This window comes from Canis lupus, chromosome 18, assembly GCF_048164855.1.
Source record: "Canis lupus baileyi chromosome 18, mCanLup2.hap1, whole genome shotgun sequence".
Classification (NCBI taxonomy): domain Eukaryota; kingdom Metazoa; phylum Chordata; class Mammalia; order Carnivora; family Canidae; genus Canis; species Canis lupus.
In genome coordinates this window covers 53,192,203-53,220,080 of record NC_132855.1, presented here as the reverse complement: position 1 = coordinate 53,220,080, position 27,878 = coordinate 53,192,203, and the positions used below count along the sequence as shown (strand labels likewise).

Genomic DNA, 27,878 nt, shown 5'->3' with positions numbered 1-27,878 from the left:
CCAGGAATCTCAGAGCTGTAAAGAGGGGTCGAAATGGAGGGTGTGGTGGGGAGTAGGCACACTGACTCAGGACTTCTTGTGTCAGCAGGTGGGGGAAGATGGTGTGCGAACTTAGAGGCCTTGTTAAGAGGAGTAGACATTAGCCTGGAATAGGAGGGAGCTGCAGAGGGGACCGGACACAGAGAGGGCCAGATTCCTTGAATGGGAGCCTGTCAGGCTGCAGTGTGGAAGGCGGGTTTGAGACGTGGCTCAGGCCAGGGAGGCTAAGGGGAGAGGCTGGTGGGCCAGGGAGACCAGTGGGCCAGGGAGGTTAAGTGACAAGGCAGGGACGCCTGGGTGGCTCAGTGGTTGAGCACCTGCCTTCGGCTTAGGGCGTGATCCTGGAGACCCGGGATCAAGTCCTGAATCGGGCTCCCCACATGGGGCCTGCTTCTCCCTCTGCCTGTGTCTCTGCCTCTGTCTCTCATGAATAAATAAAATCTTTAAAAAAAAAAAAAAAAAAAAAAAACTGTTGGTGGGGCCAGAGCAGGTCCGGACCTGACCCTGGACTCAGCTGGAGTGAAGGCTCCGGGCCTTGCATGGGGTGCTTGCTGGGTGAGGAACAGTTCCTGTTTGAAGGACCTAATTTATGGAACGTCTTTGAGACCAGGCTGCAGGGAAGCTGGCCTCCCAGTAGTCTAGGGCAGTCTTCCAGAACACTGTTCACCTCCCTCTCCCCCCCAGCTCTCCCCAGCTGTCTAGGAGTCTGAGAACTAATCCCTGAGGCCCCTGGCAATGGTTCTTTCAGGTATCCTGCCATAATCCCAGACCCCGCCAAATAGGTGGTGGCCACCCAGAGAAAGCACGAGAACAAGAAGAGCTAAGCCTCTGCGACAGGCCACACTTTATTTGGAGTGTTCCACGTAAGCGACTCCCAGCAGAGCCGCCTGATATGTGCAAAAATCCCCCCAGAAAGCTGGGCCTCGCAGTGTGTAAAAAAGGCCCCTCATGGGGCAGAGCTGTGCAACTGTAAAAAAAAAAAAAAAAGAGAGAGAGAGAGAAAGAGAAAGAGAGAGAGAAAGCAGTCCTCCAGGAAGCCTGGCGGGCAGATAGAAATCACTCTGGGCCAGGCCACGAGCCAGCACTGCTGCTGGTTCTGGGTCTGTTTTCTCCTCCGATTGTGCTTTCTTTTCCAAGTCCTTCACACTCTGGGGGTGGGGCCACCGGAGGGGCCAGACACAGTCCTTAGCAAGGTGGTCTGGCCGGCAGTGCGGCTTGAGGGTAACCTCTCTCACACACACGCAGACACCCCCAAACACGTGCTTCCCCACTGGCCTCAGCCCCACCAGAAAACTCGGGGCTTCCCTGACCCCTTCCCAACCCCCAGCCTGCCCTCATGTCACATTCGATGGGAGGTGCACTGCCCTGAGACAGATAAGGCCCTCCATCCCCCGGGGGCATGGCAGGGTGGGGAGGCCTTGCCCCTCATTTCACACCCCAGGGCAGGTGTTCGTGGTCTGACTCTGCGTGTGTGCATCTAGGGGTGTGTGTGTGTGTGTGTGTGTGTGTGTGTGTGTGTGTGTGTGCATTGGCTGGAGGTGGGGGCCGAGGCTGGGGGAGGCACTTCTGGGATTCAGGGCACGTTGACTTTGAAGGGGCTTCCAGGGACGCTTTCGTCGCCCCACTTGACGATGAGGATGTAGTCCCCTTTCTCCTTGACGGTGTAGGTGACGTTGTATACCCGGTTCCCCATGTGCTTCACATACACCTCCTCACAGGGGGTCTTGGGCCCGTGCACGCCCACCATCATCATGTTGGTGCCTAGAGAAGGAAACAGAAGGGGCTGGCTCACACCGGGGGCCTGCAGCCCTTTGGCACCTCACACCCGAGAAAACCACCCCTTTCCTCCCTCGCATGCCTGCTTTGCTGCAGTCCACAGTGAAGGAGTTCTTCTGGCCCACAAAGGCCTGGGACAGCCCTGGGCCCCGTGTCACCACCTTGCTGGCATCTGAGGAGAACTTAGGGATGGAGCTGTAGCTGGAGCCGCGGCTGGAGGATGACTTGGTCACGGTCTCCACCAGAACCGTGGATGTTTCGTGAAGGCTATGGCCTCCAGACAGCCGGGGACCTGAGGAACAGAGTGGGGTAACCACGAGTTGTGTGAGAGGCCTACGTCCCCTGGCAGCAGACCCTCGGCCAGCACTGACAGCCCCCATGGGCCACATCGCTTCCCCCGCTGTGGCTTCCAGAATTCCCAACAAGCCCTGCGATGTGTACCAGGTCTGGCTCATCCCGAGGTCCTGGGCCTCTGATGGCTCCAGCCCTCACCCTGGCTTGGTCTGGGAACCCAAGTCATAGGGTAAGAGTCTTGCTTTGAAAACAACACATATCCACATAATCCTTCAGTGCTTTGAAAAGGAAAGCTCGCTAAATATGTACTGAGTTTTGTCTTCTAGGAAGCCAGAAACACAGGAAGCCAGGAGGGCAGAAAGTTAAGCTAAAGCTTGGGAGCCACTGCAGGGAAAAGAGTAATCAACGGATGGATTTCAAACATGATTCTCCATGACATCACAGAATGGTGTGCTGTGGGAGGCCAGGTGACCTTATTCCTGGTTAGTTGCCCGTGGTTCCTGGGTTAGAACATGGCCCAATGTGAATGGCCACTGGACTCATCCAGGCTGGGCTGGAAGGATGCACCCAACCAGGGCACTCACCTGTGACCTTGGCCTTGAAGGGGCTGCCCACGATGTGCTGGGGGCCACCATACTTGATGGCAATGAGGTAGTTGCCAGGGGCCATGGGAGTATAAGTGACCACATGGCCCTCAGGACACTCCCGACAGTCTAGCTGCACCTTGGAGGGGCCGTCGATGGTGACAGACAGGGCCCCTGAGCCCGCATTCAGGGTGTTGACAATGAACTCTGATGATACACCTGGGGGACAGAGGCAGCAAGGCTGTAGGCAAGAAGGGCTTGGGGCCCAGAGCAGACCCTGCAGGGACTCAGTGCCCCAGGACAGGGCAGTGCAGGACCAGAGGCCGAGCACCCCAATAGCCAGCCCTCTTCCCCAGCCCCAGGCACTCACCAGTGGTGCCTCCCTCAAGCCCAGGACCATAAGCTGACACCAAGCCTGGGTCCCCTGCCTGGCTCTGTTCCCCAACACGGATCTTGAAGGGACTGCCGGGGATGTGGGCACCGTTGAACTTGACATCAATAGAGTGGACGCCGTTCTCATGGGGGATGAAGCGGATGGTGTGCTTGTCTGTGGGGCAGAGGGTTGGCGAGTGAGGCTTTGCTCTTCCCCTCCCCACTCCAGAAGGGCCGCACAGGGTGGGCAAGGCTGGGGCAGCTCACCGCTGTCCAGCTCAGAGACGTAGCACTCCTCCACTGCACCCGAGGGCGTGTGTACTCTAGCGTCGATCACGCCCCGAGCACCATTCAGCTGCACCGCGAAGGAGGCTGGCTGGTTCACCTTGAGCCCTGTCTCCTGCAGGGGCCACAGAGGGTGCTCAGACTCCTGGGCAGGGTCTGGAGCACCACTCTCTGCAGCCCGACACTGCTCTCGCTGCCCGCCCAGCCTGAGGCTCCCAGCCCCAGCCTGGCCCAGCTCAGGAAGGTAGTCAACAAGGCTATGGGAGCTGGGAGGCAGGGGCTGGGCCTCTGGCCTTGGCGCCCACCTGGCTGTGCTGGGCACTGTGGGGGAGGAGATGCCGTACCCTGTTCTGGCTGAGGAGGTAAGGTTCACACGATAGAGGAGGCCAGTGCTGTATGGCCCAGAGGCCCAGACAAGGAAGGAAAATGTAACCTAGACTGGCCTGGGGGTGCTCCCCAGAGAAGGTGGCTCAATGGGAAGGACTAGGAGAAGGAGTGTGTGATGATCCTGGAGGTGAGACATGGCGCCCCCTGCTGTACAGATACTGGGAGGGAGGGAGATTTCTGCTGACTGTCCTTACTGAGGTCACTGCTAAGCTCCTGGACATGTTGACCTGCCTTCGACTCCTGCCCATCTCTTAGGATGGCAGAGGGACCCTACTACCCCTGGGCACATACCTGCAGGCTGGTGACGGTGAGGCGGCGAGCGTCATCTGAGAGGGAGGCCACAGGCACCACAAAGGGGCTGTCTGGTATGTGCTCGTCATTGAACTTGATGGAGACCTCATAGTCACCTGGGGAACGAAGGCTGGTTGGCACAGGCCCCTGGATGGCAGGTGGTAGGGGTGGAATCACCCACCCACCTCATCCCAGGATAGGCACCTTGGGTCCAGGGCTCAGGTCTGGAGAGAGACTCCCATCCCCAGGGGGTGTGGGGGTAGAGGGAGATGGGGCAGAGAAAGAGCAGGGACCCATCTGTGCTCTGGCCAGAATGCCAGTCTGAAGGGTCAGGCAGGCACAGCCTCTGCCTCCAGCGTGGACCACTCACCTGGTTCCTGGACAACATAGGAGACGCCACAGGAGCCATCTTTTCGGTCTTCAAAAGCAATCTCCGCCTTGCTGGGTCCCTCCACAGCAATGGACAGGCCCCCGGCACCTGCTTCTCGAGTCCAAATGCTGAACTCGGCTGGGGACAGGGAAGCAGGGCAGAGGCAGCTCTTTAGCACCACTGCCACCCCGCCGGCTGCCCTGGGGCCACCGCCCCCCCGCCCAGCCCCTGCCCCTCACCTGGCACACCGGCCACACCTCGTTCCAGTCCTGTGCCACCAGCCCTCACTTTGTGGGCACCACCTTCACCCAGTGGCCCCACAGTAAACTGAAAGGGGCTGCCAGGCACATGCTGACCACGGTATTTGACAGTGACTGTATGGGGCCCCATCTCCTGGGGCACGAAACGCACACTGTATGCGCTGTCTTCTCCCTCAACGATCTCTGCGGCTTCCATCTTGCCCGATGGGCTGGTCACCTGTGCAGTCATGTCCTGAGAACTGGCTTCACCTGCAGGGAGTGTGGATTACTGTCAAGGTGAAACTGGGGCTGCTCGCAGCCTTGGACGTTCCCTCCCTCCTCAGTAAAGCTTCTTCCTCCACCCAGAACACCTGCTGCCCGTGCCCTCCCCACCCTGTCCCACGGACCAGAAGGCCCGGTGCAGCCATGCTTACCCTCCTGCTGCCGAGTGATGCTGCCGAAGGAGCCCAGGCGCTCCCGGCCCAGGAAGTCTCCGAAGACAGCAGGGAAGGGATCTCCACCCACCTGGGTGGACTCCTCCACCCGCACCTCGCGCTTTGTCTCCCCACCCCGCGTCTTGCTGATCTCCGTGCGCTCTGTGCGGGTGTACGTGTGGCTGCTACGCGTGAAGGTGCGCGTCAGGCGCTCCTGGGCAGACACCATCTGGAACCAGTTCCCTAGGAGACACAGCAGCAGAGGTGAGTCGGAGGCCCCGTGCCCTCCCCAGAGCCCCGCCCCAGCTCTTCCGAGTCACACCTGGGATCTTGAGGTTGAGGTCACAAGTGCTGCCGATGGTGGCGATGGAAGGCGCCTGTCTGCGCCGGGTGATGCTTTCCTTCATGCGGCCTTCGCCGGTAACCTTCACAGTGAATGGGCTTCCTGAAAGAGGGGAGGGGGGCGATAGGGTAGCTCAGACCACTGGCCTCACAGCCTCTCCCTGCCCAGCCGTGGCCCACAGCTTACCAGGCACGTGCTTGTCAGCAAATTTGATGTTGATGATGTAGGTGCCAGGCTCCGTGGGGCAATAGGTGACTTTACATGTACCGTCTTCCATGTCCTCACAGTTGATGTCCACCTTGCTGGGGCCTTCAATACTCAGCCCCAAGCCCCCATAACCTGGCAGGAAACCAAGGACCCATCTCCCTCAGGCCCTGCCACTCTGCTCTCCCTTGCCCACACTACAGGCTCTGTCTGGAACAGGTGGCCGACGCGTATAACAACGAGTAATGAAAGCTGGCTCTGCAGGAGGAGGAGTGGGCCAGGTGCTGAACCAGAGGACCAGGGATGGGGCAGTGTAGAAAATTCACTGGAGCCTAGGAGGCCTCCTCCCCCAGAGAGGGAAGGTGAGTCAGAAACTCAGGACAGCTGAGCTTTCTCTTACATTTGAGAGAAGTGCATAGTCCCCCAAATGGACCCCGGAATGTGAATCCCAACAGAGATGGGGGCCAGGAAGTCCAGGGAGGAGGATGTGACTAAGGAGGCCCTGGGCAGGAAAGTTCAAGTCCTTGTTAGAAGCTCCAGCTGAAACAAGGGGTCCCTGGGGCAAGAAGTACCTGCATTGCGAGTGTCCACGATGAACTCCGCCACCTGGAAGGTGTGTCCCTCGGACAGGCCTTTGCCCCAGACCCGCACCTTGCTGGCGTCCCCAATCTCAGATGGCCCCACCAAGATCTTGAAGGGGCTGTTGGTGACGTGCTTGCCACTCTTGCGCACGCTCACCACGTGCTCCCCAACTTCCTTGGGGGTGAAGGAGATGCCTGTGGAGAGGGGCTGGTCAGGCACGGTGTCCTGAGCCTGGCAGAGCACCCCTTCCTGACTCCTGTCATGCCTTCCTCCTCCTGAGGTCCCTCCCCACAGCCCCATGCTCACCAATGTGCCGGTTGGGCAGGCGCTTTAACAGGCAGGGCTCCTCATTGCCGGAGGGGGCACGGATGCTGGCGGTCAGCAGGCTCAGGTCACTCTCAGTGATCTTCAGTGACACATCCGTGGAGGTGCCCACGTTCAGCTGTGATGTGCGCATTGAGTCATCACCTGGTGGGGGAATTTGACATGTCAGACTGTGAGGACTCCAGACAGGCCATGTCCTCTTGGCTCAGGAAACCTCCTAGCAGACCCCACTGGACTCAACAGATGGGACCACTCAAAGGGCAGAGGCCCAAGGCCCAGGACAGCACAGTCTTCATTCATGTGTTAGCCACCAAAGATTACTGGTGGGTCCAGGACCCTGGCTGCCCCGTGGATGCCTCAGGCCAGAATGGGTTCAATCCCTAATCCATATATTTTAATTGCAAGTCGTGGTTTCATGACACTGAAACACTAGGCTGGACTGGATGATGTAGACCGTTGCCTTCCATGTGGCTCTGACCTAGTTGCTTAGCCTCTCTGGGCCTACTGATCTATCAAAAGAGATTATACCCTAACTTCACAAGTTATTTCAATACTAAATGAGATGATGTATTTGAAAGCATGTGGGGTGGTTGGATACTCCTCATCTGCTATTGACAATGGAGTGTTCTCTCTATTTGTCCAAACAGACCTCTTTCACCCAGAGAGGCCCCTAGTCTAACGCCCTGGGTCAATCAAACACGCTGGGCTTGCACATCCAGCACGTGCCGGGGCTTGGCCTGTAGGCCTGTGTGCCCACCCCTGCCCCACCTGTGATCTTGGCTGTGAAGGGGCTCCCTGGGATGTGCTTGTCATCAAAGCGCACGATGATGCTATAGTCTCCGGGCGCAGTGGGCAGGTAGGACACGGTGCAGGTGCCGTCCTTGTTGTCCTTGCAGGTGATCTCAGCCTTGGATGGGCCCTCCACAGCCAGGGACAGACCCCCTGTACAGGGAGGTGGGGCTGAGCTCAGATGTTCCTGCCCTCAGCCCTGCACCTGGCCTCCTACCCCAGCCCTCTGCCTCCCCAGCACTCACCTTCCCCAGCATCCTTGGTGACAATGGTGAAGGTTGCCGGCTTGTTGACCATGCCATGGCTCAGGCCTGGCCCATAGGCACTGACATGGCGGCTGTTGATGGCGTCCACGTAGAACTGTAGGGGACTTCCTGAAAGCAACCGAGAGAAGGGGCGGTGCCGGTAGTGAGGACAGGAGCTACCTGAGCCCACCTGTCTCCCACGTGACTCCCTGACTTTCTCTGTCTGCCATGGGGCCTGATGGAAGTCTGCCTCCTACTGAGATAGCAGCCTCCTCGAGGGCTGGTGTGGCATCTGCAAAGAGCAGGTGCTCGAGGGACGTTTGTTGAAAGAAGGCAGGCAAGGATGAAGTCACCGTGGGTTCCTCTCAGCCCAGCCCAAGCCCAGCCCGGCCCCAACTTACCAGGGATGTGGTTGCCGTCATACTTGATCCCCATCTGGTGTAGGCCTTTCTCTGTGGGTGCATATCTCACCGTGATGGTGCCGTCCTTGTTGTCGGTGATGTTGGGCCGGGCCGTTTTCCCAGAGGGCATCCGTACCTCCCCTGCCAGGTAGCATGGTTATTAGGGGACCCCGTTTTTTCCCACCATGCCCACCCCTTTCTTGCTGCCCTCAGGCACCAGGAGACAGCCCGGAGCGGCAAGATGAAGCCTGCACTGGGATGTAGGAGCCTCGAGTCTGAGTTCCAGCCCTGTCCAGCTTGGCTATGTGACCCTGGGTAACTCCCTTCCCCTCTGGGCCTGGAAGGTGACCCCTTCCCAGGCAGCGCAGGACAGTACCCGTGAGTTCCCCTTTCTGCACAGTGAAGGGGATGACCAGGTTGAAGGGCCTCAGCATGGATTCCATTGGCTCTGCAGGCACCACTGGCTCCTCTGTGGCCTGTGTAGGGGAAAGGAACGGTTGGCCAGGGAAGGTGTGGGGAGCCTAGCCTGAGTCACAACTGAAGTCGGAGAAAGTGAGGAAAGAACAAGATGGTTAATGGTGAAGCCAGAGTGGCAGGAGAAGTGTGTCAACCGCAAGAGAAGAGGTGCTCAGCTTGGAGGCCCATCTGCCCAGATTGACACCCGCTTGCTCCCCAAGATGGCCCCCCCAAACCATGCCCCAGCCCTGGCCACAGAGAACTAGAAGGAAGAAGTGAAGGAGCAGGGGGAGGGCGAGGCGTGGCCCAGGTGGGAGGCAGCAGTACCCAGTGTGTGGGGTAGGTGCTGGGCCGGGGCAGCTGCAGCACGTCAGCAGGCTCCTCCACGTGGGGCATGGGGTCACACGCCTGGGAGGCAAGGCACGGAAAGCATGGGTTGTGGCAGGCCAGTCCACACCCGCCAAGAGACCAGGAGCTAACTCTGAGAATGGCCCAGGGACCTGCAATTGGGCTACCCCTGGGGCGGGATGGCTATTTCATGAGCTTTATCCTCTGGAGGGCTTCATCGTCCTGCGGGGCCACCCTGAGGGGATGTATAGGGACTGTGGGCCTGAGGGTCAGTGAGGTGAGTTCTGACCGACCACTGGAGGGACCAGAGACAGGGGCTGTGCTCAACTCCCAAGTTGGAGGGCCATGGGGAACCAAAGGCTTGACTCCAGAACACTCGGCCCACAATTCATCAGACATGGGGATGGGTTCTGGGATTTCTTGCTGCTGCTAACCAAAGGCCCGTCTCCTCAGCCACTGCCCCAGGCCTTGGAACTTACCAGTACATGGAAGGGGCTGTTGGGGATGTGCTCGCCTCCAAAGCGGATGGTGATGACGTACTTGCCGGGCTCAGGTGCTGTGTAGTAGATGTCAAAGGTACCATCGTGGTTCTCAACCACGTCCACGTCGAGCTCCGCCCCATCCGGCGTGGATACCGTGCATGTCACCTTCCCCTTGCCTGCTGCCTTGGCATCTACTGTGATCACGGTCTCCTCCCCGATCTGGATGCGGGGTCCCAGGCAGGCACCTGCCACCCAGAAGAGCCAGGTTGAGGGTCTATGAGGGCTGTGCCCAGTCCCTCTCCATTCCCAGCTGCCCCTACCACCTCAGCCCATGGCAAGAAGAGAAAGGGCACTCACCCAGGCCATGGCCTCCAATGGACACTGGAAACAGAGAAGAGTGTGAGGCCACACAGCCATGGGGAGGAAGAGGGGGTGGGGGATGGGGGCAGATGAGGTGGGCTCTCTGACCAGCAGTCCCCTAAGGACTGGGCCAGGGACCTGGAAGAGCTAGGAGGGGGCTAGGAGGGGTGCTCCATGGTGAGCAGGAGCAGAGTACAAGGCGGGGGGTGGGCACCCACCTGTGACAAGACACTTGCTGGCATCCCCAGTGGGCAGGGCATGGATGCGGAAGGGTGAGTAGGGGATCTCGTCGCCACCATACTTGATGGTGATGGTGTACCGGCCACTCATGTCTGGCAGGTAGGACACGGTGTACGTGCCATCCCCGTTGTCTCGTATGTTGGCCTTCTTGGGCTTTCCCTCCGGATCCTAGGAGGGAAGCAGAGGTCAGGGCCTGCCTGTGCCCAAACCCTGACCAGGGAGGTGAGCTACACACAGACTCACCAGGATCTGGACGGTGAGCAAACCCTCGCCAGCATCCCGGGCATCAATGGTGAACTCCACAGGCAGGCTGGCAGGGATGCCAGAGGCATTGAGGCCAGGGCCACTGGCCCGCACCTTGCTGGCATCGTGGGCAGGAAGCACCTTGATCTTGAAGGGGCTTGAGGGGCAGAAAGGGTGGACAGTTGGCTGCAGGTCCGGGGGGAGTGCTCCCCACAGACAGAAGCAGGAGGGAGGATTCTGCAGGGCAGAAAGGAGGGAAGAGCCCACATCCCGAGTTCTGTGGGAGGATAACCTGCGGGGTTACCCGCTCATGATGGACCCAGAGCATTTCTGCGTTCCCCGGAAGATGCTGTGGTCAGTTTAAAGAGGAGGGTGTGGAAAGCTTCCTTCTCCCACCACCTGCTTTTTCCCAAGGCACTAATTTTGTGGCTATGTGGCAGGAAAGCCTGACCCAAGGAGAGCCCCTGCGGCTGAGCGCCTCTCTGGGGTTACAGGCAGGGAGCCCCAAGGAAGAGTGGACTGGGGGGCTGAGATTGAGACAGGTGAGGCCAAGGCAGATGGGAGGGGCACCCCCAGGACCCTGGCAATGGCCTGCAGGTACAGCCCCCATAGCAGGGCCCCAGAACTCAGGCTCAGTGTGTGAGAGCCCAAAAGTAGTTCTCACCTGCGTGGCACCTCCTGGTCAGCATACTTGACAGCTACCGTGTAGGGCCCATCCGTGGCTGGGGTGTAGTGGACGGTGTGGGTGCCACCTCCATTGTCAAGCACCTCCACGGGCTCGGCCACACCTGGACAAGGTAGGCAAGGTCAGCAGAGAGCCTCCTGATGCTCCATCCTACCGGCTCTCCTCCCCCCACCCCCACCTGGACATTCTGTACCTGTGGGGCCCAGCACGGCCACTTGCAGTGGGGCCCGGCCAGCTTGGCTGCAGTCCACTGTGAAGGTCTGGGGTACCCGGGCCCGGACACCGGCCCCCAGACCTGGCCCTGAGCACTTCACCTTCCCAGGGTCCACCACGTCCTTCACCGGCACCCGGAAAGGGCTCCCTGCAAGGAGGAGGACGTCAGCCCCAGCCCACCTGCCTGGGAATATCTTGGACACTGAGGAGGCAGCTAGAAGGAGGTCTCTGAAATGCCTCAGGGAGGCCAGACCAACATGTGCAAATGCTTAAGACCTTGCTAAGAAAATGTAAACAGGAATAAACAAACTTGGCTGCAGACAGCGACGGGGCAAACCTCATGCGTAGGGCCACAGGCCTGGAAGAATTCCTTCCTAAATTAAATGCTCGAAATGCATCTTAAAAATAAGATCCACTTTTGATGGTGTGAAATTAGAAAAGGTCAAAAAAGTCCAATTTCAACATGCCCAAGCTCTGCAATCATAGAAGACAGAACGTGTGCCAGCAGCTCAGCCCTGCAGGGGAGCAGGAGAGGGTGCAGACAGAGCAAGAGGGTGTGAGAGGCGACCTCGCTGAGCCAGCAACAGGGGCCTGGACTGGGTCTGAGCGACTGGACCCCTGAAGTCTCGTGCTTCAGGCGAGGGGCCAGGACACCAGCTCTGGACTTGTGGGCATGAACTGGAGGGGCCATCTCGTCCACAGCAAGCACCGCCCTGCTTCTCACGCCCTCAACACCCACACCACCCCACCACCCCACCCGCAGCCTCACTGCTGCCTCCCCCAGCGGCCTGCCCTCCATGCACACCTGGGATGGGCCGCCCCCCGAAGGTGATGTTGACGTCATAGTCTCCAGGGGTGAAGGGGATGTACTCCACGGTACAGCTGCCATCCTTATTGTCTTTGCAGGACATCTTGGCTTCCGAGGGGCCCTCAATGGCTAGGCCGAGGCCTCCAGTGCCAGCTCCCCTGCAAGGTGACACACTTGTCAGCTCTGCTAGTGACAGGGAGAGGGAAAAGTGGCTGACTGGGGTGGGTGGAGGAAGGAGGGCAGGCCACCAGGGGGCCAGCTGAGGAGGGAGGAGCTACAGGGGTTGACGTGAAGCACTGCAGGAGGTTTGCTCCTAGGTCACCCTTGAGGGGATGTGATGAGGCTCACACAGAAGGACAAAGGAGAAGGGCACATGGCTGGGTCAGGATGGCCATGCCTCAGGGGGCAGATTAGGAAAGGGGGAGGATACCTGGTCTCCACAGTGAAGTGGTTGGCCTTGTTGACTAAGCCACTCTCCAAGCCTGGCCCGAAGGCCCGCACTCGGGTGGGGTCACAGCCCTCCGTCACGCCCACTCTGAAGGGGCTCTTGGGCACAGCTACGTCGTCATACAGCACCTCCACCAGATGTACGCCTGGAAGCCGGCCACACACAGCAAGTCAGGGTGTGCACAGCCCCCGTGCCCCGGCTGCACTGAGCAAGCAGTGATGGGAGCCCCACCGTTCCCCCCTCAGCCCATGCTCTCACCCTCTTCATAGGCGGTGTACTGCACTCGGTAGGTGCCATCACCATTGTCCGTCACATAGGTGTCTGTCTTAGCACCCGAGGGGTTGAGTACACGCGCTGTCACATGGTTCCCACCAGTGGCTGTTAGGGATCTTGCATCCACAGTGAACTCTGTGGTCACCTCACGCAGGACACCTGGGTCCCAAGAGAGGCACAGTCAATGTGGGTCAGGGACAGCTCTCACATAGTTGCTCACATCTCCACTCTCCCTAACTCCCAGGCTGTCCCTCCTATCCGCCAGCTACCTCCCCGCCTGAGCCCAGCCACCCTCTGCACCCCTGTGCACTCCAGGCCCATCTCCCACAGCCCCTGATTTGTTCCCATCACCACCCTGTGACACTCTGTTCACATCAGATGTCCCACAGTCTCAAGGGTGAGTCTGGGTCTTCTCTCTCCTATACCTTCCACCCCCACGCCTAGCCAGTGGCTGGCCCCCAGCAGGTGGCCACTCATATTACTGAACTGAGCTATATTTACTGAACGGTCTCCTAACCCTCTACTCCAAAACTTTCCCTCTATACTCTCCACAGTGTGGATTTTTCAGGTCAGGGACATGATCCAAGAAAGCTAGGCTCTCCTCAGAAAGATGCACACAGGCAGGCACAGGTTTGCTACAGGAGCAGAGAGGCAAAGCTCCATGCCCAGCCTCTGGCTCTTGGTTCCTTCTCTGGGGTATCTGAGCCCTAAGAACTCCAGGCTGCCCCCCAAGCCCTATTTTCACCCAGCCCTGGCCCTCCCTAAGCCTTCAGCCCTGCTTCCCTCCCTCCTGCTGATGCCCATGGCTCCCTGACTGGCTCCTTCCTCTCACTCACCATGAGGCTCCACCCCGGGCCCTGAGACCTTGATTCCACTGGTGTCAACAGCAGGCTGCACGTGGACGCGGGTGGGGAATTTGGGGACAGGGTGCCCGCCATACTTGATGGTAATGGTATAGGTGCCAGGAAAGGCTGGGCTGTAGGTGATGTGGTAGGTGCCGTCTGCGTTGTTGTGGATCAGCACCTCAGCCTTGACGCCGGCATCCGACAGGATCTCAATGGTCAGCTCAGCCTCACCCGCCTCCGAGCAGTCCACAGTGAAGGTGGCTGCCTCGCCAGCCTTGCCACGCTCCAGGCCAGGCCCACTGGCCCGCACCTTGCTTGGGTCAAACACGGGCCGGATGGTGGCCTTGAAGGGTGAGCCTGGGATGTGGGCTTCAGCAAATAGGATGTTGATGGTGTACTCGCCCGGCTCCGTGGGTAGGTAGCTGACAGCACATGAGCCATCACCATTGTCCTGGCACTCGATCTTGGCTTCGCAGGGGCCCTCTACAGTCAGCCCGAGGCCGCCGGTACCTGCCCCCTTGGTGTCAATGGAGAACGGTGCTGGGCTGCCTACCAGTCCACCCTTGAGACCAGGGCCATAAGCACAGACCTAGGAAGAGGAGCAAGTATATGGGTTCCTGATATCCCATGGTTGGTCTTCATGGCTCCCTACCCAGCTAAGCACCTTTAAATGTAGCAGCTACTACAGACTGAGTCCTTATAACAATTCCAGATGAGGAAGTGGGGACAGACAGATTAAATCATTTGTCCCAGTTAGTGAACCTGGAATGCAAGCCCAGTGCAGTCAAATACCACACTCTTAATAACTAAGCTGTCTCAAAGGCAGGCCCTGGGATGGGGGAATCACTTGGCATTGGGTCCTTGGCTGCACTCACTCCAGGTGCATGGGTCTTCTAGCCTCTGCCCCTGTGATTCCTCCATCTTCCCTGTAAACCCCCATACCCCAGCTCCCTCCAGCTGCCATCTCTTCACCTTGGAGGGGTCAGGGGGCAGGACACCTTCCACAGCAAAGGGGCTGCCAGGCACTGGGTGACCATCGTAGGTGATGTCCACCTTGTAGGGCCCCTCCTCAGGGGGCATGTAGCGCACAGCCTGGGTTTCAGCTCCACCCCCAGGCTCCACCTTGCAAGGTATGGGTCGGCGAGAGGGTGAGGTCATCCGCACATCCAGCTGGCCCTGACCGCCAGCCCCACGTGTGTTCACAGAGAACGCCTGTTCTTGCCCCACAGCCACCTCTGCGGAGAGGGCAAGGGACACAATGAACAGAGACTCCAGCCCATCCCACAATACCGGTCACTTCCCAAGGCAGCTCCTGTCCCACTTACTGCTGTTCAAGCCTTGAACTTTGACTTTGCTGAGGTCCAATGGGGGTGCCACATTCACTACAAAGGGGCTCTTGGGGACAGGGTCCCCACCATAGGTCACTGTCACAGCCATGTTGCCCTGTTGGGTATGAGAAGAGGTCAGAACTAGGTGGGTTAGACATAGCCTGGCAACACACCCTTGGCCAACATGGACTTGAGGCCCAGAGGTGCACAGCCAGAGAGGAGGGGTGGCAGGAAAGGGGCCAACACTCAGAAGTGGCCCTAGGAGACTGGAGAATGGAAATTCAGGACCCTATCAGCCAGGAATGGTGAGGTGGGGTGGGGGGACACACCTGCTGGACAGCTGTGTACTTGACAGTGTAGGAGTAGTCATGGTTGTCAATGATTTCAAAGTCCCGCACAGCTTCGCCCTTGGCAGCCCCAGCAAAGTGCACATCCAACTTGGCCTTGCCGGCTCCCTTGGTCAGTACCGTGAAGTGAGTGGGCTTCCCAACTTCCACACCTGGGGAGCCCAATCAAGATGGCAGGTGAGGGCCTGGGGGACACCCAGCCCCACCTCCAGCCCAGCCCCGCACCTGCCCAGACACCTACCTGTTCTGTTCAGCCCAGGGCCCTCAGCCTTGACCTTGCTGGCATCATGGGATGGGTCCACCTTAATATGGAAGGGACTGGCAGGGATCTCCTGGATGGGAAAAAGACCTGGTGAGGATAGGCAAAGCCAGCTTCTGAAAGAGTCCCCTTTGTTTTTTCTGAAGCATGCTGCCTGCACACAGAAGTGCTCGATCGATGGCTGCAAAACTGTCCCCAAATGACATCATATCAAGCTGCTGGCTTAGACATGGAGGGTATAGGCTACCAGACTGCCACAGGCCAAGGGTGGGGTACCTGGTTGGCAAACAGCACCATGATGGTGTAGCGGCCCGCTCCCGGGGGTGTATACTTGACTGTGAAGGTGTCATTGTCATTCTTGATGATGTCAAAGTCGATGTCAGCTTCTGCAGGGCCCACTACGCCAGGGGCGCACTTGATACCGATACTCACATCACCTGAAGGGAGGCAGGCACAAAACCGTGAGTGGGGTCTCAACAGCCTCACCCACTTAACTAGAACTCTGCCCAGAAACAGGGTGGAGCCAGAGCAGGAGCCCCACCCCAGGCCCCTGCCCCCACCCCAGCCACAGCTGGGCGCACCTTGCCCAGCCTCACTGCAGTCCACGGTGAAGTAGGTAGGCTCGTTGGCCTTGAGGCCTGTCTTCTCCACGCCTGGGCCATACACCTTCACCCGCTCAGGGTGGCTGCCTTCTCCCACATTTACCTGCAGGGAAAGGGGTCAATGCTCAGCACAGTGCTCCTCCCACAAGGCCGCTTTCCTCAGCGCTACCAGGCCAGCCTTAGTGGTACCGATCTTAGCCTCCATGTGGACAGTGAGGTGGGGAGCAGGTGACAAGGGCCCAGGGACAACCAACATCTCCTGTGCAGGGTTCCACCCTCCCCTGGGACCCCAGCGGCAGGAAGCAAGACAGGAGGACATACCCGGAAGGGGCTCTTGGGCACGTTGACACCTCCCCAGGAAATGATGATGGTGTGTTTAATGGGCTTGGTGGGCACATAGGAGCAGCGGAAGGTGCCATCGCCGTTGGGAATGACCATGATGTTGACAGGGCAGCCATCAGCGTCCTGTGGGCATCACCAAGCGAATCTTAGAGTGCTCAGGCCTCCTCAGAGCACTGGCGCCCTCTGCTGGCCTCCATGCCCTCCTCACCCACCGCCTCTGACCTCAGGCCAAGGGAGCTCCGCCCCACGTGCTCTGGTGGTCAGGGCCCGCCCTGGGAGCCTAGAGATCTGGCTCTAGGCCATCTGTGTGGCCTGGCCTCCCAGTTAAGCATCTGAAATGTGTTAGTGGGGGAGAGGTTGCGCTAAGTCACTGTTTCTAAAATTGAATAGTGAACATTTTAAAGAAAAATTATCCTCTTGGACCCAAGAATACATTCATTAACTTCTAGAGGTTAGTGGCTACCAGTTTGAGAAACTGATTTGGGAAGCCAAGTCTATCACTGGCTTGAAAGATAATCAAATAATCTTTCAATTCAAAATTATTAGTACAACAAAATACACTTTTGGTAAAATATGCTCTTATGAATTCATCAGAAAACACAAAATTTTGTTTCCCATAGTTCTCCTGGATCCATAAGAGTCAGTCCTGCCATGCTACAATTTCCTCTGCCTCTCACCTGCCCCCACCTCCCAGGGCTCCTGCCCCAGGTGATGGGGGCAGCAGGACTGGGCAGTAAGTACCCCACCTGGGCATACAGATTCAGGTCTCCCTTGCCAGCGGCACGAGCATCAATGGTGAACTCCGCAGGCTTGTCCACGATGCAGCCTGTGGGCTCCAGGCCGGGCCCAAAGGCCTTCACCTGTGTAGCGGGAGGAGCAGAGAGCTAGGTCAGGGCCTGGAGGAGGGCCCTCTCCCCCAGTTCTGGGCCCTTGTGCAGGCGCTGGGACCCACCTTGTCTGGAAAGCAGTCGGGTGCGGCTGGCTGGATGTGGGCAATGAAGGGGGAGTCTCGGATGTCCTCATCATCACAGATGACATGCACAGCATACTCTCCGGGCTCTGTGGGCCAGTACCTCACATCGCAGGAGCCATCCCCCTTGTCATCACACTCAATCTTGGCCTGCGAGGGCCCCTCAATGGAGAAGCCTGTGTGCAAGGTACAGAAGATCAGAGGGCACAAGAGGCAGCTCGGACACTCAGGCAGGACCCCTATGTCCCACTCCTGATACTACCCAGCATTCCCACCCCGTCCCCAGTCACTTCCCAGGTCCCTCCATCACACCACTCCCCAGCATTCCTAGCTGCTACCACCCAGCCACTTACCCAGTGTCCCCACCTCCGTGCCAATGGCCTCCACCACAAAGTCGGCTGACTTGCCCACCTGGCCAGTTTTCAGGCCAGGACCCCAGGCCCGTACCTTCTGTGTTCCTGCCTCTGGGCTCACCTGTACCTCAAAGGGGCTAGGCAAAGAGGGATCTGGTGTCAATGCCAGGAAGTACCTCTGCTGGGGGTAGCCCTCCTCTCTTCCCTCACAGTTCCAGGCAGCCCAACCTCCCTCCTCCCACCCTGTGAGGGTCCCAGACAGGAAGGCATAGAGTGTGCCCGGTGCTTACCTGCGGGGGATAGCATAGCCGCCCCATGTGATGGTCACCACGTACTTCCCAGGCACCACAGGGTAGTACTCACACTCGAACACACCATCTCCAGCCTCTCGCACCTTTACTGGCTCCTCTGTGCCCTCTGAGGAGATGAGAGGTGGAGAAGGGGGTGTGATCAACAGTTTGGGAGTAACAGTTCCTCCATCCCTCAAGGAGCCCTCGGAACCCAGGTCCAGCCTGAAGGCAGCACTACCAGTGGGCAGAACTGAGATCAGGCAGGGATCACATGTCATCCCTGTGCCTGACACCTGGGGTTGCACGTAGGGTGAAGAGGATCATTCCCGGCTTGCAGTTGGGAAACTGAGGCAAGAGAAGAGACGATGGGTCTCTTTGGAGCCTCTCCAGGGGGGCATGGTACTGCTGTCACTGCCCTGAGGGAGCCAGACCCACTGGCCGTACTTCCTCCCTGCTCTCCCATTCCCCAGACCCAGGCCCTGTCACTCACTTGGCCCCTTGACTGTGACCTTGAGCTCTCCGCTGCCGGCACCCTTCGTGAACACCTTGAAGTCAGCCACCTCTTTCACACGCACACCCTTGGGCTGCAGGCCCCGCCCAGAGGCACGGCAGGCATTGGGGTTACAGGCTGGGGGTTGGAGAGAGAAGATTACCGAGGCTCTGTCTCAGGCTCCTCACCACTCATCCCCTACCTCCCTGGGCATAGTCTTCCTGACCCTCACAAGCACAGGGCTCTGCCCTCATGCATCTTCCCCCTGTACTCCCTGGGGCCTCTGACACAACCGGGGCCTCTGAGAGCCAAGCTGGACAGCGAACCACTAGCAACCCTTCTCGCTGGGCTTCTCAGAGTCCGTGGTGCCTGGGACAAAGATACAGCAGAGCCTGGCAGAGAGTGGGGCAGAGAGAGATAGGGGAGGGCCCCAGACCACCCCAAGGCACCCACCTAGAGCCACCTGGGCCTTCTCAGGCAGACCCACCATAGTGGCTTTAGGACTAAGTTATGCCACGAAACACTAACATGGCCTCAGAACAAGAGATACTCAACATGAAGCCAGCCAAAGGCAAGGCAGGGAAATCAGCCTGCCATGGAATGCTACCACTGGCAATGAACCCAGACCTGGTTTCTAAACACAGGCCAAAGAATGGTGATCTCAGCAGAGAACCCAGTGGGGGGCCACAGACTAGGCAAGGACATGTACTCCTGGCCTACCATGGAACCTGGGCCCGGCCACATAGCACAGGTGAGGCCAGTTAGCCATGGACATGCTGGCCGCCTCCGCCAGACAGCACTAACTTGGCACCACTTTCTTGGCCTGGTGGATGATGTGGGAGTGGGCGAGTGATGGCAAAGGTTCTGAGTGGCAGAGAGAAAACTGGAAGGAGGAGTCACCACCTGAGGGCCTGGGCTATGGGTGTCATCACATGTGCCCCTGCAATCCTTCCAAGGTGGCACCTGTCTCATATGCTTTCCTATGGTCTCCTGACCCTCCCTGGGAGTAATGTGTGGAGAGATGATCGGGATGAGATCTGTCCAGAGCTACCCACATCCTCACCACGACTATTCTATTTTAAAGCTTCAGCTGACTCCCTGGATCGGGTCCTTCATTTCCCATAAACCCTCAGACCCAGAATGTGGTGGCAATTCTGTGTCCCGGCCTCAGTGAGGGTGACTGTGGGGGACAAAGGATCTTTACCTTCTGCCACATGGACGGGGAAAGGACTGCGGGTGATGGGGGCACCAGCAAAGGCCACATGCACCGTGTGGGGCCCCTCCATCACAGGCCTGTACGTGCATCGGAATGTGTTATCACCCTTGTCTTCCAGGGCCACCTCCACTGTGTCCCTCCGGCCCTGCGGGTCCACGATCACCACGGCAACATCACCAGTCCCAGCCCCTGCCAGGCACAAAGGCTGTGAGTGCTTGGGATCTGGACACACACAGCTGCTCAGGATCCCCTTCTCTGGGACTGCCCACCTCTCTGCCCCAGGCCCCCATCTGCATCACCCAATGCAATTGTGGGCTGCCTGCCTGACATCCCCCTGGGGCCTACCCTTACCCGCAGTGTAGATGTCAAAGTAGGTGGGTTTGTTGGCCACATTGCCCATGGGCTCCAGGCCAGGGCCACGGGCCGACACCTTGTTGGCATCCCCCAGGGCCATGCCCACGTTCACCTCAAAAGGGCTGCGTTCGATGTTCTGGCCAGCAAAGAGCACGGTCACCTAGAGTCAGGGGACAAGTGTTAGCTTCTTAGGGAAAGCAATTCTGAGAGGGGGTGGTGGGGCAGGGCAGAGCCAAGAATGGGGGGAGATGGGCTGCTGGGTGTGCTGGGATGGGGTGGGGTGTGGGCAAAGAGGGGTCCACTCAACCAGGGCTAAGGATGAGAATGGAATGGGGAGGGTCTGCAGGGAGATACCTTGTGCAACCCCGCAACCTTAGGCACATAGGAGACAGCATAGGTCCGGTTCTTGTCATTGTTGGGAACCACCTTGGCCTATGGGGAAGGGAAAAGATCAGAAGTCACAGCACCTGGCAACACCCACGGGGATGCCTCCCCCAGCCCCCAGTATAGCAGCTGGTTCTGGCAGCCATCTCCAGGCCATTCCTGCTATCAGCCTGTGGTCTCTGGTTGCAAGCCCATGCCAATCCCTCTGGTCCCCAAAGGCTCTGCATACCTCCTCGGTGTGGCCCTCAGGGTCCTCAATGTAGACCAGCACCTCACCCACACCGGCATCCACCGTCTGAACAGTGAAGTGGGCAGGCTGCAGCACCGTGTTGCCGTGGGGCTCAATGCCTGAAGGACAGAAGGCAGAGCCAGGGTATTTACGGGACCCATCCAAGGACGTACCCAGCTGCACCGGGTCCATCCAATCCCAGGCCCTCAACACATACCAGGCCCGTAGGCGATGGCCTTCTTTGGGTTCAGCTGCTTAGAGCGAACAGGGGCACCAGGCTTGAGTTTGGCCTTGGGGAACTGGGACAGGTAGGTCATGACAGAATGCTCATCCACGTTGGGATCCACAATCTCCTCAGGGGCAATCACCTGCCACAGAAAGGAATGGAGTCACAGGGTGCCTGCCACCTTGCAACCTTACTTCTCTCCCACGTCCTGGCTGGGCTCCTTATAGACCCAACCTCCCTCCTGAGCCCGCTGGCCCCCCTTCTCTGCCCTCTCCCCATTTACTGGTGTACCTGGGGCACCCCGAGCCAGTCGTCCGCCTGCTGCATGGCCTCCCGGGCGTTCTCCACAGGCTGGTTGGGGTCCCAGGCCTCCCAGTCAGGGCAGAGGCCTGGAAAGATGGTAAATGGAGATGGTGACTTGGGGGGAGTAGCCAGTCCAAAGGCAGAGCATTTCCTTGTCCGACAGCCTCGCAGGCTGTGAATTCACATGCCCTGCTTGAGGCCCCGAGCAGCCAGGTGCCTCCTGACCACTTACGTTAGGGCGCATTGGCTGGGATGCCCATCACTGTTGAGAGGCACAGCAGCCCTCCCTAGCACCAACAATGAGATCTTTCTGCCCTGGCTGACGCAGCCTGGCACCAGCCCTGCCTGTCAGCCTCCTGCCTGCCTGGGCCCCAGTGCAGACCCTGTGGGGACACCCCCATCCCGTCCCTCCTGCCTCGTTCCTGCTGCCTTGGGGGTGCACAGAGGAGGTGAGAGGCCCCATCCTGCATAAGCCTGTCCCCCAAAAGGTCTCCTCATAGCCACCCTCAAGTCCTAGACCTCCAAGCACTTCCCACATCAGCCTTAGGGCATAAGACACCCTCTCCTTCCTCACTGACCACTTGGGGAAACTGAGGCACTTAAGGGCATGTTTTGAGAGAATGGGTTCTCCTCTGTGGACACCCAAAATCCAGCCCTCCTAATGGGAAGAATGCTGAGGCAGCCCCAGATCACTCCCGTCAAGGGGTGCAGAGGTTAGGGGGTACTTGGTCCAGGCCAAAGCTGGAGGAAGGGTGATGCTCATTGGTTGGGAGGGGGCTGGCTCAAAGGCTGGAATCCATGACCGCCGGAACAGCTGAGCTCACTGCTGGCGGCCTCACCAGCTGTGGGCAATGGCTCAGCAGCTGGGAATGCTTCCCAGGCACTGGTGCCCCCGCCTCCCACCCCCTGGCTCCCCACCCCCTGCTCCCCGGCTGACCCTAGGCTGGGGGAGGATCCTCCCAAGGGGCCAGCGGGCAGAGCTCATCCACCTATCCGGGTTAGAAAACGACCTATCTTCTTGGGAGGTGATGGTCAGAAAGGGAGCTGCCTATGGGACAGGCACTAGTGCGCGATGCCTCAGTCTCCTCGCCCTGAGCTGTTCCCACCTGACGAGGCCAGGGGCTACAGCGAGAGAGGGCAGGGCTGGGTCACCTGCCACTGGGCAGTGCCACACCAGCCTCAGCCCCTCCTCAAACTGATCCCAGGGTCTCACGAAGAAGAACCTTCTCAGGACCTAACTCCTGGCCTTCTTGCCACATTTCTGTTCTTTCAGCTCAGCAGAAACGGTACCCATGTGGCAAAGTAGGAAGCTCATGGAGCAGGAAGTTGAGGCCTTGGGCTCTAGTTCAGTTCTGCCACAAATAAGCTGTGTGGTCTTGGAGAGGTCACTGGCCCTCTCTGGACCTTAGTGTCCTTGTCTGTAAAATGAGGAATTCTGAACCTTTTGAGGCAGCTGCAGGATCTGGCACAGATCAGAGAGGGCCTGCTGCCAGCGATGATTCTCGGCTGGAGCAGGGGCAAGCCTCACCGGCGCTCCTGATCCCCCAGCCCTGAGATATGCATTCTGACGGGCCCAGGCCCCAGCACCCCCAGCGAAGGGCTCCATGATGAGCCCTCTGGCCCACTCACCAGGGGCGCAATTGTCCACCAGGGCACCCAGAGCCTTGCCGTCCTGCCAGTCACGGTTGAAGTTAGTGATGGGCAGTTGGGGCACCTTGTTCTGGATCCAGCCGAGCAGACGCTGTTTGGGCGTCTGCTTGCGGGCGTCCTCATCATCCTCATCCTCCCACATGGGCATGGAGATGGAGTAGTGCAGGATCAGCGTCCAGATTAGACCCAGGATCAGCTTCAGGTTTCCATCCACGATGGCCTTGCTGTCTGCAGAGCAGAGAGAACAAGCTGGACTCAGCAAAGGGGCTGCCCTGAACAACTCAGCTCCTGAAGCTGCTGCTAGAGCACGGGGGATCAGAACTCCTGATTCTGGAACCTGCCCCCTTCTCTGCCTACCAAATTCTCACCCTCCCACAATGCCGGACCCAGAGGACTAATGCATTTGTTTGGGTCTCTCCCCTGGAAATGAGGTTGCTTCCCAATGTGCCTCCACAACAGGTGCTTTCACCTGAGCAACAGTGCACGCATGGGCCTCCATCAGGCTACAAGCACCTGGGCAATTCTCCGGGATTGTGAGCCTCTTGGGGACAGACGCTGTTTTGTTTCTTTTTTTTTAAGTTTTATTGAGGTACGCCTGACATACAACAAACTGCACATATTAGAGCATACAACTGGATAAACTTTGACGGCACGTATACAACCAAAAAGCCATCACCATGTCATAAATGTATCCATCTCTCCCCAAATTTCTTTGCATGCGCCCCTTTGTGACCCCTCTCTCTGCCCCTCCTTATCTCCTCTTCCCAGGCAACAACTGGTCTGCCCTTGGTTACTATGGATTAGTTTGCATTTTCTAGAGTTCTATACAAATGTAATCGTATAGTATGTACTCTTTTCGTGTGGCTTCTTTCACACTAGACACTATCTTACTTCTCTAGACTCTGTAGAACTTGGTTGGGTCTCAATAAATACTGGTTGAATGGGTGAAGATTTTAAAAACTGAATTTGGAGAGGAATAGAACTAACCTGGTTCCAGCCAAATTTTCCTCTGAACACCATAAAAGGCTTTTGGAACAAAGTTCTGGAAGGAGGGAGGGGGTACAGTGCAGGCTTGAGTAAGGCTTGAAAATCATGTTTTCAAATGCTGGGGCCAGTAGGATTTCACATGAGCCAGGAAGAATGTCACCCATGTGGACTCAAGTCTCAGAAGCTCAGACACCGCACCCATCCCTTCCTTTGAGGAATACCAGAACAGGTCCCCCAATATTTGGGGGGCCTAGTTCACCTTCCACAGCCAGAAAGAAATATCCAGGTCCCAAGGTGACCTGGAGTATAGATCTTTGCAAACCAGCTTATTTATAAAAGACAGCACACGAGTGAAATCCATCAGCTTCCCTGAACACCACTTTTAGGAGGTTTGGCGGGCAGGGAGACTCAGCCTTGTTTACTCGTGTTGCCTGAGAGATAGGAGAGGGTGGGGCTGGAGCCACCCCTCCCCCCCTTACACATCTTTTCCTCCTTCTCTAGATCTTGGGAGAAAGCAGTTAGGAGACCAAAGACCTGGGGAACTCCAGCATCCTCCACCCCATCCCACCCCCACCAGCCCCCAGGAGGGAGAATCTCAGCCTCCCTGTCCCTGCGGCCTCCAGCTCTAGCCCCCTTGGCTCCCCCACCCTTTCACTGATTCATCCTTCCTTCCCCCGCAGCTCCCCAGCCCGCCCCCTCTCCCCCTGGCTCCACCGCAGCACAATGGTTTGGCAGCTCTCAGATTCCATGACACACTCCCGGCCTCCCGGTGCTTCAGTGCGCTCTCTCAAACACTCGGTCCACAATACTTTCACACAGCCTTGACACCCAGTGCCCCGCAGCCTCTCACCACCCTGACAGCCTCCAAAGCCAGTGCTCACACACCCAGAAGTGCTTCTTGCAAACTAGAACCAGATTCCTGGGAGGGAGGCCCTGAGGTTGCCGGGGTTGGAGGGGGTGTCATTCATATTTGCTTCAGGGAGAAGTTTCTCCCCAGTAACTGGCCCTGGGCCAGACAGCAAGTGGTCCACTGCAGCCTGGGGCAGGAGAGGGGCCCCGAGTCCTGCTCTGGAGCAGTGACCTTCCTCTCTGAACTCCCCCCCACCCCCAGGCCAGGCAGAAGAGGGAGAGCTCCAATGGAGCCAGGCTTCCTCCCTCATTCCCTGAGCCACCACTTCTCCAGCCAGGGGACACCCCCAAAGGGGTGGGAGGAGCCTGAGAGCCAGTCCTTGAGGCCACCCCAGGCCTCAAGTGAAGGGGGAGGAGAGAGAGCCTGGGCGAGGGAGGTGCCGGCACAGCTGCTACCCCCTCCAGCCCCTCCCTCAGCTGTTGGCTCTAGAAGGAATAGCAACTGGGGAACAGCTGCGGCACAGAGCTGCCTCATTAGGCCTCTTTGTTTGGAGGGGCTGGGGTGGGGGGGCGCCGGGTCGGGGTGTTGGGGTAAGGGTGCAAGGCTCCTTCAACCCAGGCTGAGCACCCCTCCTTCAGGTGTACTTCTCAGCTCCCACCCCACTCCTAGAAAGGGAAGTGGGGAGACTTTTTGACTCCCTCCCAGGTGCCCAGATGCTCAATTTCAGTCCTGAGACAATGCCCAGAGGAGGCCCCTGGACAGCCCCTTCCCACCACTAGGTGGGCCAGAGGGAACCAGAGGAAGCAGAACAGCCAGCCCTGGTGGAGAATCCCTTGACATCTCCCGGCTGGGGTGAGCAGCCCTGCTGCCGGTGCCCCCTCCCCTCCACCCTCAGCCTCAGGCCTGGCCCCAAATTGCTGACAGCTTATCTCATCAGCGCGAGTGAGCCACTTGGCCCAAATGGGGAACAGTTCCCCTTCCTCTCAGCGGGAACCGAGGAGCGTCCCTCCCACCCCCAAACCATCTTTTGCTTCTTCCCCCTCTACTCTGAGCCGGCCCCTCTACAGCTGAGCCAAGGGGCTGGAGCCAGGCACCACCATGGGGGAGGGGAGAGGTGCGCTCAGGAAGGATGAGGCCCGGAGAGGGGCTGGCCACCCCCGCAGTGGGGAAGGGAGGGGAAGGCTGAGCAGTTTCCTATAAAGCTCTGGTAAGGCCCCAGGCCCTGCCCTTGAGACACCACCTGGGACAGTCAGTCCTGTGGGTCAAATCCCAGCATGCAGGGGGATGACAGCCCCAGGACTGACTTGTCTCTGCCCCCCCCACACACCATCTGACCCCCCCAACACACACATACACATACACACACACTCATGTAGCCTTTAGCCCCACTACAAACACCAGGGCCCCCTCCCCCACTCCCTGTCCTCAGGCTTGTCCTTCTGGAAAGCTCAGAGACATCTGCTGTGTCACGGAGGCAGGGCTATTTCCAGGCCAGAGCGGGTGGGGTGGGGGGGCAGTATTGGGGCAGGAGGGGTAAGGCCTAGAGAAAGGACTGGACAGGGCAAAGGGCCCCGGACTGACTTCAGCTGCTAATTCAGGAGGCCGAGAGAAGCCCTGAGGGACAGTGGGGGTGGACAGACATTCAATTATCTAGAGAAGTCTCTGGGGGTAGCCTGGTGGGGAAAGGCACTTGACTCCATATGAAACTCCTCTTCTGGGGCCCTGGAGTGCACCCCAAGGGGCCCTTTCCGGTAAATCATGGCAAGACTCTTAAGGGCTTATCACAGGGGTTGGGGGTCTTCCCTGGGCCCTTAGCCAGCAGGGAGCACAGCAGGGCTGGGAGGGGAGGAGCAGCCCCTGGCCACTCAGAGCCCACCCCCAGCTCCCTAGCTCCCTAGCTCCCAAGCCTGGAGTGCCTCCCCACCCCCACCAGCACTGATACACCTTCCAAATCTGGTTACACTCAATGACTTCCTCCCTTCTACAGTCCTTCCCCTCCCTCTCCTCAACCCAGACCTTTAGTTGCAGCCAATGGGGGCCAAGCGGGTGGGCTGGGGCCTGGCATGGACTTGGGGGAGCACCCTCCCAGGCCAGCTGAAGCTGGAGGTGGGTAGGCAGGGGTTAAGGTTCTCTGCACTCGCTCAGTGCCTTTTTAGGTTTCTGAGGCTGGGCTCTGCCTGCCCTGGCCCAGGGGCCTGAACCCAGCTGCTGAGCACATGCCTGTGGAGGGCCCCCGGCCCCATGCCTGCCCAGCCACCAGCTCTCCCTGCACCTCTCAGTCCTCAGATGGGCAGTGGCTGGGACCTGCCTTCAGTGGGCTCCTCCTCCGGTGGGGGTGCTAGGAGGCAAAGAAGCTATTTACTTTGTTTAGGGAGTAGACACCCCCAGGAATCGGTAATGGGCACTGACCCTGTCTTCTCAAGCACTGGGCTGGGATGGCCCCATGGCAAGAAAGGGGACAATGAGGAGAGGAGGGTTGATGGGAGTGTGTGCGGGAAGGCTGGGCTGGAAGACTTAAGAACGGTAAGGTCTGGACTCCCCCGGACACCCCCCAGATGCCCCTATAAGGACAGCCCGGTGTGCAGGCAGTGCCCGTGCGGCCTGCGTCGAAGGGCTGGGAAGTCCCTGTGCCTCCCCGCTGTGCCGGGGTCGCCCCCTGCCCTAGCTCAGCTCCCCGCGCCCACCAGCACCAGCACCAGCACCAGCACCAGCACCAGCACCAGCACCCGCGGCGCAGCCCCCAGGGCCCGCCCATCCTCAGGGCGCGTCCCCCTCCCGCACTGACCGATGGACACGAGCTTGATGTGCTCGCGCTCGAGGAACTCGAGGGCCACGGACACGTTCTCCAGCTTCATCTGGCGGAAGTTGGGGCGCGGGTGGAACTTGCGGTACATGCGCTTCTGGCTGAGCACCTCGAGCAGCGCGATGAGGCGCAGCCCGTCGCTGAGGTCGCGCTGCAGGTCGGTCAGGCGCTTGCCCACGCACTTGAGGTGCTCGTTGCACCAGCGCGTGAACGTGTTCTGCTGGATCTTCTTCCACGGCGCGTCCTCCGCCAGGTCCTTCTCCGTGGACGGCATGTCGTCCACCTCGTCGGCCAGGCCGAGGCCCGCGGCCTCCGAGTAGCCGCTGTTGTTCATCATGCTGCGGCGGGCTGGGGCGGGCTGCGGCGGGCTGCGGCGGGCTGCGGCGGGCGCTGTCGGGGCGCGGGACTCGGCCGCTCTGCGCGGCTCTCAACTTCTCTCTCGAGCGCGCCCCGGCTGGCGGGACTCGCGGGCCTCCTCGGCTCCTCGGCCGCGCTCTCTCTCGGTCTCCCTCTCCGGGGGCGGAGCGGTGCTCGG

The 27,878-nt window shown here is 59.0% G+C and overlaps 1 protein-coding gene and 1 long non-coding RNA gene across 5 annotated transcripts; one reads left to right on the top strand and one right to left on the bottom strand.

The window, feature by feature from the left end:
* Positions 1-860: 860 nt before the first annotated feature.
* FLNC (filamin C) lies at positions 861-27,878 on the bottom strand. 4 transcript variants are annotated; one of them, XM_072784506.1, is made up of 48 exons: positions 27,326-27,878; positions 22,683-22,931; positions 21,042-21,139; positions 20,742-20,892; positions 20,525-20,643; positions 20,266-20,343; positions 19,909-20,071; positions 19,546-19,746; positions 18,342-18,479; positions 17,852-17,978; positions 17,562-17,698; positions 17,191-17,384; positions 16,985-17,098; positions 16,218-16,361; positions 15,876-15,999; positions 15,571-15,731; positions 15,277-15,367; positions 15,018-15,187; positions 14,686-14,803; positions 14,333-14,595; positions 13,352-13,949; positions 12,501-12,674; positions 12,225-12,387; positions 11,792-11,952; positions 10,967-11,134; positions 10,753-10,876; positions 10,089-10,245; positions 9,824-10,013; positions 9,603-9,626; positions 9,243-9,490; positions 8,743-8,823; positions 8,336-8,435; positions 7,960-8,100; positions 7,559-7,687; positions 7,293-7,466; positions 6,507-6,668; positions 6,191-6,394; positions 5,601-5,753; positions 5,394-5,516; positions 5,072-5,314; positions 4,638-4,907; positions 4,399-4,536; positions 4,029-4,144; positions 3,333-3,465; positions 3,064-3,240; positions 2,694-2,912; positions 1,898-2,107; positions 861-1,800 (listed from the first exon to the last, which is right to left on the bottom strand). In XM_072784506.1, the coding sequence occupies exons 1-48, from the start codon at positions 27,678-27,680 to the stop codon at positions 1,613-1,615; spliced, it is 8,163 nt and encodes a 2,720-aa protein (XP_072640607.1). In that variant the 5' UTR covers positions 27,681-27,878; the 3' UTR covers positions 861-1,612. The 4 variants fall into 4 exon arrangements, with proteins under 4 accessions (XP_072640607.1, XP_072640609.1, XP_072640608.1 ...); XM_072784508.1 differs by lacking the exon at positions 8,743-8,823; XM_072784507.1 differs by lacking the exon at positions 9,603-9,626.
* Positions 1,787-9,695, top strand: LOC140609230 (uncharacterized). The gene is made up of 3 exons (XR_012011152.1): positions 1,787-5,335; positions 5,822-5,980; positions 8,173-9,695. It is a non-coding gene; the product is annotated as an uncharacterized lncRNA (long non-coding RNA).

Excerpts from the sequence above, each read along its gene's own strand:
- FLNC (XM_072784506.1), bottom strand. The coding sequence starts at position 27,680 with ATGATGAACAACAGCGGCTACTCGGAGGCCGCGGGCCTCGGCCTGGCC. Across the intron at positions 14,596-14,685 it reads AGTTCAAGGCTTGAACAGCA|AGGTGGCTGTGGGGCAAGAA; the intron begins GTAAGTGGGACA and ends CCCTCTCCGCAG. Across the intron at positions 9,491-9,602 it reads CATTGGAGGCCATGGCCTGG|GTGCCTGCCTGGGACCCCGC; the intron begins GTGAGTGCCCTT and ends TCTGGGTGGCAG.